Genomic DNA, 15,395 nt, shown 5'->3' on the forward strand with positions numbered 1-15,395 from the left:
ACTGCCAGAGAGGTTATATCATTTCCATCCTTGGAAAATTTCAAGACTTGACTGCTCAAAGCCCTGAGCAACCTGGTCTGACCTCAGAACTGATTCTGGAGCTTGGACTAGATGTCCTCCCATGGGCCCTTCCGACTTGAATAATTGTCTGTGATTCATTCCATGAATATTTTAAAACTACCTTGAACTTCCAGCTAAATTTATTTGTGATCTATTTGTGTCCTTGAGTTCTTTTGCTTCTTAGGTTTGTTCCTTGCCTAAAATAAATTTTATTTGGCAACATATTAACTGAGAACAATAACATTCTCTCTGAACTTTTGTTAAGCAGAACAAGTCATGCCCCTCTAATTTCCTCATGTGAAATAAAGTATCTACTCCTTTTTCATCCTTATATCCCCTCTCTGCACCTGTTCTGAATTCATCTATCTTGCATGTAGGTGATCACAGCACTGCAGTACTGCACAAATCCAAATACAAGGTGAATGTAGAAATATTCATATCCTGCACTAGGCGCTCTTGCTACTGAAAACATTCCGCAGCACAATACATAGATTAAATTTACTTTTTTTTCCACAACTGCACCCTGCCCATACTAATCCTCTCACTGTTCATCATTTCCTGATCTTGCTTTATACATGTAGATATATGTAAATGCAGACATATGCAGAATTACTGTGCCATAGAAATGATTAATGATGACAAATTCTACTATTAAAAAGGGTTTTCTGACATTTGCCCTAAATATTTCTATCACTCATTACTCTCAGCTGGATCATTTTTTTCCCTCAGAAGCTGTTAGGTGTTCTAGACCGAGGTGTCTTTCAAATATTTGGATACAGAAATCTTGTCCTCTTTTAAATTACATGTATTGATCTTGTCTGGTGAGTAATTTATTTCCAGCACCCTAATTATTTGGATGTGAAGAAAAAAGATTTCTTTACAACAAAATGTTTTCATATAGTTCTCAATTTTGTTTTTAGGATCCTGTAAAAAGACCACTGAAATATTCTTTAAATTTCAGCGATCACAAGTATCTAAAGGTGAGAGGTGTAACCTTTTAAGTATGTTGATCACAGAATGCCTTCTTCTTCTTGTATTAAGTGCTTTTTGAGATACTAACTCTGATTCCAATTTGGTCATGTGGAACCGTGGTCCTTCTGGGCAAGCAGACTTCATGTAAGTATTAGTTAAGAACAAGTAATTTCCAGTGACACAGCAGGCTTCCCCAGTCACATTTTCTCTCATCTTCTGTTTCTCCTCAAATTCCTCCTTCAGGAATTTGTTTAATCTAGAAGTGAATTCTGATAGTTTCTCAGTGAGATTGGCAGTCATATGTTGGTAATTTGCCATGCAGGAGAAAAATCAGCTTTTTTTGAGATAGCATTTTGTTGTTTGTGGCATTCATACTTCCTTTCGCATTGTTTTAAGAACAGCCAGTCATCCATACATTCGGTAAGTGTAAATTTGAGCTTGTGAAACTGTAAAGCAGAATGCTGGACCCTGTGTAGAGTTCATTGGCTAAAAGTTTATGAATATATAAGGCACTCTTAGCTCCAATGCTTAATTTATCATCATTTCACTTCCAAGTGTAGTTGCAGAAGCTTCCTGTGTCTGGTCTTGGCACGTGAGCTTCTTGCAAAGGGCAGGCATGCACTCGTTCCAGCACCATCCTATTGATCCCTAAGAGGGAATTTTCCAGCCACAGCACTCCAGCTACTGCACAAAATAACTCTAAAATCTTTCAGCCATTGTTTACAACTTATTCTGAAACAGAAAAATATTCAACTGTGTGCTGGGTGCAGATGTCCAGGTCGGGGAGGTGGGGGTGAGAGCTGCAAGGGAAGCCTCTGTGAGGAGAGGCTGGGACTGGCCCGTGCCGGACACAGCGAGTCCCAAGCAGAGGTTCCTGTGACCCTGGAGAGATCTTGGTTGAGCAGGTATCTCCTGCAGCCCATGGAGAGGACCATGCCAGAGCAGATAATCACACCTCAGCCCCTGGAGGACTCCACTCCACAGGAGGTGGAGATGCCCTGAAGGAACTGTGGTCCATGGAAAGGCCCCACAGAGGGTGGGTGGAAGGGAGTGGGCAGAAGTGAAGTGTTTTAGATTTTATCTTTTTTTCTCAGCATCCAACTGTCTTTTAATTGGCAATAAATTAAATTAACTTTCCCTGTGATGTCACTTTTTTCCTCATGATGGTAATTGGTAAGGGATGCCTTAGTTTTCACCTTGACCCACAAGCTTTTTCATCTTATTTTCTCCCTCTGTCCTGTTGAGGAGTGGGAGAGAGCAGCTGCGTGGGGATATGACAGCCAGCAAAGGTCAACCCACCGCAAACTGTCTGAAGTAAGCTAGAACTCTCAGAGTCACTTCAGCCCTACTTTTTCCACCTTGATCTTCAATTGAGTTAATTATTAACTTGGAAATTATTTTGATTTCCATTGTATTAAATGATATTAAGATTTTTGCAATGAGAGAAAAACAGAGAAGGAAACTTCACAGCATTGATTAGCTATGGAAAATGAAGGCTTTGCATTATTTCTACTTCAGTTTTCATTATGACTTATTATTATTCCAGAAATTGTAATGTACATTTCTTCTTTTTTTAAAAAAAAAAGTCAGTGTCCTATAGTTAGAATGGTAGCAGAAGTTCAGAGGCTGCTAAATTCAGCAACACTGCTTGGAAGGTAATGTCATTTCCTTGCACCGGCACAGCACCAGCACTCTACAGATCTTAGAGATTCGGGAGGAAGTGCAAGACTCTTCCCCTGCCTGTGTCATACTTGTGTCTGACACATCACCTGTCTGTGTTGGAGAGCTAAAGGAAGAGCTGGCCTCGTTCCATCATGTTTTGTGGAACATCCATTAGACTTCTGCTTAAAGGCAAGGGACTATATTTCCTTTACTTACTTTCACATGCTTGAACTGAGCTACTAACAACAAAATAAAGACAGAACAGGAAGAATACTTCACTTGTGTCAACATTTTTTTCTTTTTGGAAGAAGGTTGTTCAGTTTAATCCTCATGAAAGAGGGAAAAATAACAGCAGTGGATTAAAGCCAGAGTTTAAGAAAATACATTTAAATATTTTTTTTTTACTTAAAAATGGGTTTCCTTATCATTCAAAGACCGAAGAGTTAAACTATATTGTATACACCTCAGGTACAAATTGACAAAAGATCTAATAAACCAGACTATATAAAAAGCAAGAGACTTATTTTTTTCCAGAAAAATGTATTTGTGTTTTAGCTGATCATATAAAAAGCATTAAATTTTTAAAAAAGTGTATGTATTTTTTCAAGTGTTAATGGTTTCACCATTCATTGTAACTACATTCCAAAGTCCTGTAACATCAGGGCACATTATCCTTATCTGTGTAGTACAGTGAGCATAATCTTTACACTGAGGTCACTCTCATCACTACTTCCCCAGAGCCGTTATCTTCTGCTGAATCTTCCTGAGGTCTCATGCGGTTGAACAGATGTAACAATACATAGCCACACTGAAATCTCGGTGAGGTTAACTGTGTTGGATGAACTAAACTTCTGTTTCTAAATGCAGTCAGTGGTAACCACAATGTCCTTCCTGCTGAGGATTCTCCTCTATTGCTCTCCTCTATATCTGTGGCTTTATCATAATTTAGCACATCCCAGTGTAGATTCACAGCCCTCCAGCGCTTAAACACTCGATAGACAGATGCACCTTCATGTACTATCAGTCCTGAAATTAAGAAAAACAAAAATCAGTTTGTACAAAATGTTACTGGATACCTTTTTGAGAGCAAACACAGATGAAACACATTGTAATGAATCTGGCAGCTGCCAGAGCCTAGTAAATTACTTGTAACTCTGGTAATTAAAATAAACTGTACATATGCAATATGAGTGGTTATTTGTTTAAGATCGGGAGGCAGGAACATGTTAAGGAAATAAAATTGTTCTCTATGAAATCTCAACATAACCAATATTGGAATAATCTGAGCATGCCTAGCTAAATAAAGTATTTAGGTTTAGGTAAACCAATATAAAAGAACCTTACTGGCAGATTTGTAAATTGACAGTTTATTATAGTGTTATCCTTGTTCACAGTAAGCGCTGTTTATTTACTGAGATTTGTACTGGTTTAAGTAAATCTTTAAGTAAGTTAGACCTTCTGTAATGAACAGTACAATCTCAAACTTATTTAAGAGTGTTTTGTAGAATTCAGTAGAGATACAAACAAACTTAACTGTTTTCACATTCTTGGTTCAACTTGGGAACATAGATTTATGAAAACCTGAAACACCTGTAAGTATAATAACTTTCCTGTCTTGCTTCAGTAGAGCAAGAAGAAATTTAATATTATTGACTGTAATGAACATGGCAAGGATGATAGGCTTTCTACTTTCTCTTCAAAATCTAGTACACAAAAGTTGAGAAACATGTTCTTTGTCAAGAGCCAGGAAATCTTTTAAAAGGTCCTTCAAGGAAAATACATGGTATCTGGAGTCCTCAATAGAGCAAACTGCTTATGAGGTTCCACATAGGTGACATTTATATTTATTGTATGCAAGAAAACAATCTATTTACTTAAATGAAACTCTTCATTTTTCATATGTATATATATATGTGTATGTATTTATACACACACTCTTTACCTGTAAGTATTTAAATTGTAGATTTACTGGGGAGACACATGGGGCTTCAGCCGCCTTATTAGGTTTTTCCTCAACCAGCCTGGTAACTTCTATGGTTCTGAGCAATATCAAGTGTTTCCTCTGACTCCCTGCTTTGGGAGACCAATCTGCCTAGCCAAACACATTTATAAATTTTTTATCCAGTGTGTTTCTTTCCTAAAATTTTCCTACACATGGTCACATCTATAATATGATCTGCAGCATCACAGGCTATAAACCTTTATCCCAAGAGATGGTATATCACCTGTTCCTACACAATAAAATTGTGATTTAAGTGTCTGAGGTCTCTTAGCAGGGTTAGCTGATACCAGAAAGGAGACATTCAGAGAACGATGACACAAGCAGAAAGGATGATAAAAACATTTATACGAACAGCAAATCTCAGACTAAAGTGCAATGATTTGCAGATAGCAATGCCTACTCTAACACATTTTTAGAGATCATTACAATGAAAGATGAGGAAACACAAAGATTGCTTTCTGAAGGACATCGCAGCAATTGTAGCATCTCTGTAAGGCTTTCAGGTTGCCTGGAATTCATTGAAGCATCTGATACAGCAAAACTAATGCAATATAAAATTAATTAGATGTCAAATATTCTAAATGTATTTTGTATCAGCATAACATTTTAGTAGAAAATTTTCTTGATTGCAAGATGTCTATCTTCATCTTCTCAGATACATATAAAGCAAACTGTCCTAAAAATTTAGCAGCCATGTTAATATACAAATTCTCCTTCAAGACTGGCTATACTGTCTTAAAAAGTATAAATGTGTTTGATCACATCCAAAATCTACAAAACAAATAAGCCATGGTTTTATTGCTGTGACAACGCAACGCAATGTGATAACGTCCCCTCCTTTTTCTCTGTTGGATTTCCTCTAGAATGATAAGGAAGATGAGCATAATTTTCCCTCTCTTTGTCACTGGATCATAATATCCTTTGGCCCAGTTTCCTTCAAGACTGTGATGAAGCAAAATTGAGAGAAGCTATTTAACCCAAGGTAAAGATTTTTGATACCTGCCTGCTCTCCACTGGAACATGAACAACATATTTCAGAACAGAGAAGGAAGCAGCTGAGAAAGAATCATTGAGCTACATGCAGAACATTTCAACAGCCAAAAGTATCCTCCCAAAATTGCAACAGAAAAAGTCATAGGACTTCTTTTCAGGAGCTCTTTCTTACCATATTCAAGCTTTCAGGATTTACTGAAATTACATTTTCAAAGTTTTCTCAACAATGACAAGGAAGAGAATTTTTCTTTAAAATGAAAGCTGTTATTCACATATGCTCTAAAAGAGCTAAGGAACAAAGGATCAAATATTGCAAGGCTTGAAATAAAGTTGTCACATTTGGCAATGCTGAAGGAGAAAAGGAGTACTTTCATAATTCCTCCGATAAAAAGCTTTAGCTCCCATCTGATAAAACTGCAGATCAAAAAAGACCTATGTAGAAGAGGCAAAATAATTCCAGTAGATCTTTTGTCTCTTTGAAAGGTATTTTCCAGTGGGCAGGGAAAAAAATTCTCAGAACAAAGTTCTCAGCTCCAAGACCACAAACAAGGGAAAATCTGGGTAAGGCTTAAATGCTAGAGGTTTTCCAGTTCCAAAGAAGTTCTGATGCTCAAAATGCAAGTAGTTAGTCACTGAAGTGAAGCTAGAAGAAAATGGCGAAGAATCTTCTTTTTCTTAAGAGTTCCACAGCAATGAATGAGGATATGAGAGAGAAAGCAAGGATAAATCCGTTAATAATATTGACTAGTTCCAAATACTGTGGATTGAACAGCACAGAGGACATAGTTGCATAGTCCCAAGGAAAAAAAATTGCTTGTTTGACCCAGATGACCCCAAGAGGAAGTGTTAAAATTCACTACTGCTAGCTTTTCTGAAGTTCTGTCCAATTAATATCTACAAGGAACAGAGTTTTGGGATGACAAGCCTGGTAAAATGTCCTAAAGACTCTAAGAAGACTTTATCTTCAGGATTTATTTGTAAGATGGAGTGATTGTAGTGGGATCCAGACAATAGCATTATGGGGAGATCACAATTTTATTTTATTGACGAGTACTATGAGATCCAAAGGATTTCTTACCCTGAATCACAAGAACACTTGTAATTTTTCATACTGAATGTCTTTACAAGAAAGCAATTCCTCTTACTTCAGATGTGGTATTAGGTTCCAATATTGTCTTATTTATCACACTAATCTTACTTATAATCATTTAGGAATGGTTCTCCAAGAAACCTCACAAACTTTTACCGGGGAATAAAAGACCCTTTTCAGAAACAGACTTTACCACTGGACAAAATGCCAACTCTTAGTCCTATTCTAGGGTCTACAGACAAAAAAAAAAATGCAATTCAGTGCTTAAAGCATTAAAGTGAAACATGTCCACTCTAAAAGCAGCAATAAAACTCCCTCTAAACTGTTTAGAATTAGTGAAAGACTGACTTTCTGAGTCAAGAAATACTAAGCTCAGCTAGATGTATTCATTATCAGTAACTTCAGCCTGTACACTTTTACAACTAAGGGAGTCATATGAATGTTGCTAGGCATCAGGTTCCTTGGTGAGGAAGAGGCATGGGCTCCCTCACATGGGCTCCCATCTCCTATTCCCTTGCTGTAGTACTGGTACTACTCAAGTTTCCTAGTGCGATGTTACAGTTGCTTTTCCTGCTCTAGAGGACCTGCACTGTTGTTCTGGGATAGCAAGTAAGCTGTTATTATTTTTGAGAGGTTTTGTTCATGTTAGAACCATTCATGACTAATAGTTATGATTATATTGCAGTGAAAATATACAAAATTATATGACCTCACTGTTACGATAAACAATTGCTAGGTCTACAAAGCAGAATGGCAAAGACTTGGTGCACTGTCCTTCAGTGGCTAAATAAAGGTTTTATTGATTCTCTCCTTTCATATTAACTCATGAACTCCCTATGGTAATCCCTACATGGATGGTCTGATATTAGCACTGTCACTGCAGTAGCTTTGGGTTTCAAAGGCAGTAGTTCTACTTTATTAAAATGTTCAAGGTTTGCCTTAGGAAAACTTCGACCATCAGTAAGTTTCAGAGAAAACCACTTTACAACCAGTTTAGATGCAGAAATGTACAAACTAGTGACTTGTAGGATTGAAATTAAGTCTGGTAAGTAAAAAAGATGGTCCTGTTAGGAAGAAACTAGAATTCTAGAAAAATTAAGATTGAAACAAGAAAAGAAATGGATACTAATAAAATATTGGCAATCTGTAGTCTTTGGGATATTTCTTTTGGTGAAAAGATGATCAAGACCAAGAATTAAAATACGAGTGACGTCATTTACTTGATAAGAAAGTGGGTGGTATGCTAACTATGGTACATACATCACTCATCGGGAAAACAAATTCTTATGTGCAAGTTTTCAAAGATGTCATATAAATATGTCATCACCTTTGGGAAAACTGCTTTTAAAAATGATGCAACAAAACATTTCAAAAGGTACAGATATTTACACATCACAAATGACCAAAAGTATGCGTATTATTTATGCAAAGCTATAGGGAGGCATAACTGAAGGCAGTTGGAATAAGTCTTGGTCATACTACCAGTAACTCCAGCATTTGTCTTGAAATATCTGCTGCACAGGAAAACCCATATGTCTGCATAGATTATTCATTGAAATAAAGAGAGATTCCAGTGACACCACAGGTATTCACTCACTGTGAACCCTGTTGAAAACTGAGAGAATGCCATGGATGACTAAACACAGATGAGAGGAGAGGAGACACTGAGCGAGAACTGTGGCTGGCTGTAAGCGTTACAAGCTTCATGATATAAGAGGCTAGCAATGGTAAAATCATATGTTCATGCCTTTAGGAAGTCATCAGCATATTTTTTTTTAAATAGTTCATGAGTAATAATTACATACATCTATTAGAGAACTTTACTTGAATGTTTTAAATTAAAATGAACAATTCAAAATCCCTCACTTTATAATGAAAGGAAAAGATAAAATTGAATAAAGTTGAATATACTAATAAATATTTTGGAGATTTACAAGCACACCTGTTATTACAAGCTTACAGAATGCAGATTACTTGGATTATATGCAGAATAAGTAGGCTGAATTAATCTGGATCATCAAAATTCAACAATTACCAAACCTCCTTTATACATCTTTCTGAATTTCCAGATACAGTTTAGTAAACTGTTAAGTCGTATCTGCACTGAACTTCATAATCACAAAACGTGTCCAAATATTTAACTATAGTCAGTTTTACACAAAAATGTCCATGTATTATTTATGATAGGACTATAATATATGCATTTATGTAATTATAGGAAAATCAGTTTATCTGGTGGGTGAAGATGCCCGCAGGTTTGGTTTGCTCTTGCATGTTGCCAGTTAGGCTGGAAGCTCTATAGCCGTGTGAGGTCCATGGTCAGTAGCTTCCAGTCCAGAGGTGGCTTGAGCTTGACTGGCCTCAAAGGCAGCTACATGACTGCATGTATCAATCTGTTGAAGGCTTGCCTTACAATAATCTACTTCTACACATAAATACACAAATATTTCTGATCACCGATAGATGTTCTCAATTGATTTTGAGATTAATTTAGTTTAGGTGTATTAACAGACAAATAAATGGAAGAAAATCGAAATAGTTTGAAATAACTAGCTATTCTAACTAGCTGATGCATACCAAAGTAAATTTTTTACAATCATAATCTTTGTGAAAATACCAGAATTCCACATAAATGAAAAGTTCAGAATGCCTGAAGCACATTTTGTCTTCAATTAATGTTTTTTTAAGCAAAAGTAAAAACCTTAATATTGAGTGTTAAGCCAGAAAAAGTGATATTCAGGAATCAGTCAGTAAAAGGACATATATCTGAGCCCTTTTTTTCATTTAAAAGCCAAGCACTTGTCCAGAGCATTAGAGACCTAGATTCTGTTCGTTTTTCTCTCTGAGAAGATTTGGGTTCACAGAAGAAAGCCTGTGTTCTAAAATATTTCTAGAGGGGGCTTCTCTTTGAAAAATTACAAAATTAACAGAACTGCTGATTCAGCTGAAATATAAATACACTTAGAGTAATGGGATGGTTTCAATACAAGATGATATGGCTTTATGGTTGGAGCAAAAGCCTTGATATTAGGAATCACTCTGTTTCTTTGCACTTTATTGAGCAGAATTCATCACTGTTCTTCTGAATTCCCATACCTCAGATTAGGATAACATCAACATTTGTCACTCAGAAATGTGAAAGCAAACATTAGATAGCATTTGACTTCTGGATTTTCTTGGTATTGCAATTCTAAGAATGTGTTGTAATGTTTACTGTAATTATTATTTTTTCTCTGCCAATAATCGTAGTTATTCTAACAATCGATTCAAGGTTGTTTTTTCAAGTATTAAGGGGATTTCCATTTAATATTTCTGGGTCCATTATCTTTTCTGAAATTTCAAAACGTCAAAATAGCTCTGCAGTAAATTGCATTTTCTTTTATAAGATTTCAGCTAGAGTTAAATGACTTGAGAATTATTAACTGTATAGTAAGTTATTATAGTCAGCAGTATTAGAACATTTCATAATTGTTTATGAGATACAAAGAACTCATGTCTGTCTTCTCTGCTCTTTCCTATTGCTAGAACAGTGACATATATAAGTCTGTGCAACTTTATTTTGGATATGTAGTTTGATGATATCTGCAAGGGCTTTTTCTACACTTCATGATGGTACAATGTGAAGTGTCATCAGTAGAAGACTTGACAGCATGTAATTTTACCGTTTGCTTTAATAATGTCTTTGTTATTTTCATCTATTTAACTTCCTGAACTTTGCTAACCATCTATTTCTTCAAGAAATTGAAGCTGATCCAGTTTTCACCACTACGATCTTCGGGAGACACTTTGATGAATCTGAGAGTAAAGTTTCTTAGGTTCTTTTCTCTTTGCAGTATTTGTGACACTGTAAAAAGCAGCATTTGCCAAAGGTACCAGCTGAGAATAAATCTACAAAGAACTGCAGTGATTGATTAGAGTGACCAAAAATAGATATAGTCACAGTCTTAAACCACAGTCTGTGCTGTTTAAAGATTTTGAGCTTACCTATGCATACTAGATCCATAAAACCATACATTCCATAGCAGATTTGAAAAAGGATGTCCTTTCTTTGCCATACTGCATAAGGGCTGAAGGCTGACCATAGAAGCCAAGTCACACTTGCTACTAAGAACAGAGATCCTAGGATTACAGCAACCATCTGCACTTTCTCAACCAGTGTTATAGTAATGCTTTGCCACTAAAAGAGAAACAAAGTTGTATAAGATAAAAATGTTATATTCTGTGATTGTACATTCAATTCCACTTTGTTCCTGAAATCAGAAATTATCTTAATGTTTATACATATCTTCATAGCTCTTTACTAATATCCTCTATACTGACATTGTATATAAATTCTTGTACCTATTTCATTTTTAGTTAACGTGAAAGTAATAGTTGCTTCCCCCCCTTCCCTCCAGTGTCACTATCATCACCGTCTGGCTGAAAACTTCAGAGGGTTGATAGTTTTTTTTCTGTTTTGCATACATCGGCAAAAAAGGACTTAGTCTTAGGAATGAAAGTCAGCCTTTCGTATTTGTAGGCTAACAAAGAGAATAAAAATATATTGGGAAGACAATCTTAACTATGTTTTATGTTAGTGTGACAAGTTGAAAGTGACAACTTTCCTTTCCAACCCACCTCCCCTCAAGTCTGAAGCCATTTTCCACTTTCATGCTGCTCACCAAAGCAGTTCCAGGCTATCTCCAGTCATACCAAGGGAGTTGGGTTAACCAGTGTTAATGTTACAAAGAGACACCTGCGGTCTAGTATGAAAGCAACCTAAAGACTCAGAAAGAGCCCTCAGTACGGGTAGCATGAACATTTCTCTTCAGTGCACCTCAATCATATCTGCCTTTCCAGGGAAGGCTGTATCCTCTGTATGTGAGGTGACTCAGATTTACAGTACGACAAGACTTAAATATAAAAGAGTATGCTTACTGAACTCTGTCAAGATAATAGAAATAAAAATTTATTAAAACAAAGAGTCACAAAGGCAAAACACAGTACAAGGAAAAAAAGCATTCTAGGTTACCCTTGGCTATAATTGTCGAAATTACCTTGGCAGACCCTCCACTATAGCCCCATCACCTATTCCAGAGCTAGTATGCAGACTTTGTAGGCTGTCATCTTTCCTGTTCCTAAATTTGAACATGCCTGCCCCCTTCCATTGCAATAGGGAGTAAGTGGAGAAAGAGCTACTGGAGTAAGGGCTATATTACCTCTTTTCCCATCTGGCAATAATTCTTCCTTTTTACTGTTTCTTTGCAAAAGCTTTCTCTTTTTACCAGCAGCTGGGTATCTAGTACTGTATAATCGTAGGATGCTAGAATAATTCAGGTGGCAAGGGGCTGTGGGAGGTCTCTAGTTCACCTTTCTGCTCAAAACAGGGTCAGTGATGAGATCAGACCAGGTTGCTCAGGGCTTTATTCAGTAAGACCTTGAAAACCTCCAAGCATGGAGACTGTTCAGCCTCTCTGGGGAACCTGTTCCACTTTCCACTGTCCTCAGGTTGAAAAATATTTTCTTTAAAAATGTTTTTCTTGTATTCAGGCTGATCCTCTTTTGTTTCAATTTATGCTCTCTTCCTCCCTTCAAATACCACTGTGAAAAGCCTGGGTGAGCAATGAGGTCCTCTGTCCCTTTCTTCTCTTTCAGCTTTTTGCTTTAACTTTTCTGCTGTTGCCTAATTTGCACATCTGGTGCTGCATGCCTTCTCGTGTTGCAGCCTTCTGAATATAAAGTACAAAAAGATAACTGTATAACCTTTTTATAATGAACTTATTAAACTCCTACTAGCTATTTCATTGAACTTCAGCACTTGGAACGGGGCTGTTCGTATTAAATAATACCTTTTTATGGTAAAGCAACTATGGCTCCTCATTTCCTTTGTTAGGAATTTTTTGTATAAAGTCAAGGAAGGTCATTAACAAGTGATGGATGACAGAATCGTGTAAGCTTCTCGTGACTCAGATATTACATACAGGATTTAAATGTCAGGACTGATATTCATAGAACCCTCTTTAGACTCAATAGGGATATGTTCAACAAAATTATTTTTCATTTCTCAGCTGAAGCCACAAAGTGTGACTTGACAGAAAACTGTCAAAAATCTATTGGTTGTATATTTCTTTCTATCTTCTTTCATTATCAGTGTAAGACAGACCTGTAACAAACATGTTCAGAATGCCTGAAATCAAAGTACATTCACATGAAATAAAGCTTTAACTGTCAAAAAAATATTAAACTGTCAAATTCATGGAAGAAGCCGGCAATAAATTGAAAAATCCTGTTGTATCACTGAAATAAACAGCCGATCCTTCACAGTTCATCTTCAGCAATGCAGAAGTTCCTAAAATCATTTCAACTCCTTTTCATTTTCTTCTTTTTTTGAACTTAGATTGCTCACAATTATTTTGCAAAGATAGCACTGAACAGAAGGAGAACTAGCCCAAATATTTGGGATAAATAATGCAGCATGCAGTCTAGACAAAAGCCCATCCCTCATTCTGGCATTGTCTGACAACAAATTTCTATTCCGATCTCCCAATCCCAAACAGAATCAACCACTCCTACCACCTTTTTCCATATCATGAGGACTTTTGTTGGTTTACCCAAACTTTTTCTTTCTAGAAAAGCTTGACTTTGAAAAGTCCTAAGAAACATAGCGATGATCCTCACCTCTTCCTAGTATCTTCTCAAGAACTTCTTGTAGTTATTTTGCTATTCTCCTGGTCAGATGAATTGTCTGTCAAGAATGCAAGCAAGTGAATCTCTCAACCTCAATAAATTCAGTAATTACAAAGATTCAGCATATTAGCATGCTACCAACCAGGAAGGGGAGCCATCCTGTGGGTAGTTAAGGCTTGGCGGTCTGAAGATGTCGCGCTGTACGGAAAGGTAGTGTCCCCCCCCTGTCCTAATAGCCAATAGCGTTTAACCCGTGAAGTAAGCAGACGGAAGTGGTGCTGTAAACCTAGGCTATATAACGCTGTGTTATTTATCAATAAACGCCATTTGCCGTCCACCACATTGGTGTCTGCGTGCTGATGACCCGAGCGGCCGAGGGGTGGGTCGCCGAGCCGTCCCTGAACCAGGTCGCCACGCCAACGAAGGCGACACCATCCCAATTACTGAGAAAATGCTGAAGCGTTCCACAGGTTATAGTTCCTAAATCCTTTGCCTTTAAAAATCAAAGAACAGTTACATAACAAAACAAAACAAACAAACAAAAAAACAAAATAAAGCAATTGAGACCTGAAAAGAGGTTTGGATGCTTTCTTCAATTGCTCATCTATTTTGGCCTTTGTGGTATTCACTACCCTTCTTCTACAAAAGAAAACTGTAGTCCTCCACCTTCCCCAATACGAAGGTCAGCAATAACCAAGCAATTGAAACATTTTAGGAAAGTTACTTCCCTATTAGTGTAATCTGTAAGCTAAACTAACTCATGAGATCCCACAGTAGATAGAGGAGGAAGATATGTGTTGGGTATGCATAAGACAATAGGCATGCAAGAGGCCCAGAATGTTTTATGTGAAACTGCTAACTTGCTTCCTAGCGCTAGGCAGTCTGCCATAAGAACCCAGCATCATAAGTGACAGGATGGGATGGATTGGTATTAAGCTCTAACGTGATCAGTTTAGGGACCTTGGTCTCTATGTATGTCCCTTCTCAGCTCTAATGGCAAGGAGACTGTGGATGTTCCTGATGACTGACTTACCTCAACTGAAATTTCCTCCTCCTTTCCCCACTCCAATCAGTTTTGATTCAGAACAATCTGAGATTGTCTCTTGTGAAATAAATATCTTGGGTTTTTTCCCATAAGTTTTGAGTTTGGATTCATACTAGAAAAAGTGAACAGGTCTTACTGAGACAGACATGTTCTTCACATAATGAAAGAAGGTACTCTGTAGTTGTAACATTATTCACATGTAAAGAAGTGTGGAAGGTTCAGTCCTTTATTTACTTATCGACAGTATTAGCCACTAGGAACTACATAGGACTGTATTGTTTGGTGGCAATGCATTTCGTAGTAAGTCTTGTGAACGGGAACTGGATTTGTGGTCACACTGGTTTTTTCTACCTCAAGTCTTACAGCATAGCCACTATGTGTGAGTATACACTCTGACAGACACCCAGGAACAGAAGACTCCTTTTGTAAAAGTAAGATGCTTTTTATAATATCAAAAGTTACACTCTCTTTGTTTTCTGACCATCATTTACCTTCTTGTACACCCTGTTATATGTTGTTACAGTCACTGCACCTTTTAATGTTAAATTAACAGCTTGCAATAAAGAAGCAACAAAAATAATGTTGTCAAAATAATTCAGCGATAGTTAATGTTGAGAAATTATTCCTAATTTGTTTTTGTCATTTGCTGACTATACTTTCCATAATCAGTGACAGTTCTTTTATCTAAGTATTTTGCCAAACTAGAAAAGTTCTCTACAGCCTTATAGTGTCGTCTTCTGTAATGTACAGGACCCTAAAAAGTAAATATTATGAGAAAGACTACCTTTTTATTTTTAAAACTAAAAATTAAAAGGAAATTTTAAATATTTTGAAACTAGATAATTATAATAATAATGAGTAATTTTTCAGATTCACAAAAAAAGTTCATTTAAATATCTAGGAAA

General features: G+C 36.7%; 1 protein-coding gene across 1 annotated transcript in view; it reads right to left on the minus strand.

Moving 5' to 3' along the window:
• Positions 1 to 3,000: 3,000 nt before the first annotated feature.
• The window catches only part of MARCHF11 (membrane associated ring-CH-type finger 11), a 33,274-nt gene continuing 20,879 nt past the window's right edge, over positions 3,001 to 15,395 (minus strand). The window contains exons 3-4 of the mRNA XM_075415317.1: positions 10,764 to 10,956; positions 3,001 to 3,720 (exon numbers count right to left, since the gene is read on the minus strand). Coding sequence (XP_075271432.1) covers positions 3,398 to 3,720; positions 10,764 to 10,956 — 516 coding nt within the window. The 3' untranslated portion in view covers positions 3,001 to 3,397. The remainder of the gene's footprint in view (positions 3,721 to 10,763; positions 10,957 to 15,395) is intronic.

The sequence above is a fragment of the Opisthocomus hoazin genome, chromosome 3 (assembly GCF_030867145.1).
Source record: "Opisthocomus hoazin isolate bOpiHoa1 chromosome 3, bOpiHoa1.hap1, whole genome shotgun sequence".
Taxonomy (NCBI): Eukaryota; Metazoa; Chordata; class Aves; order Opisthocomiformes; family Opisthocomidae; genus Opisthocomus; species Opisthocomus hoazin.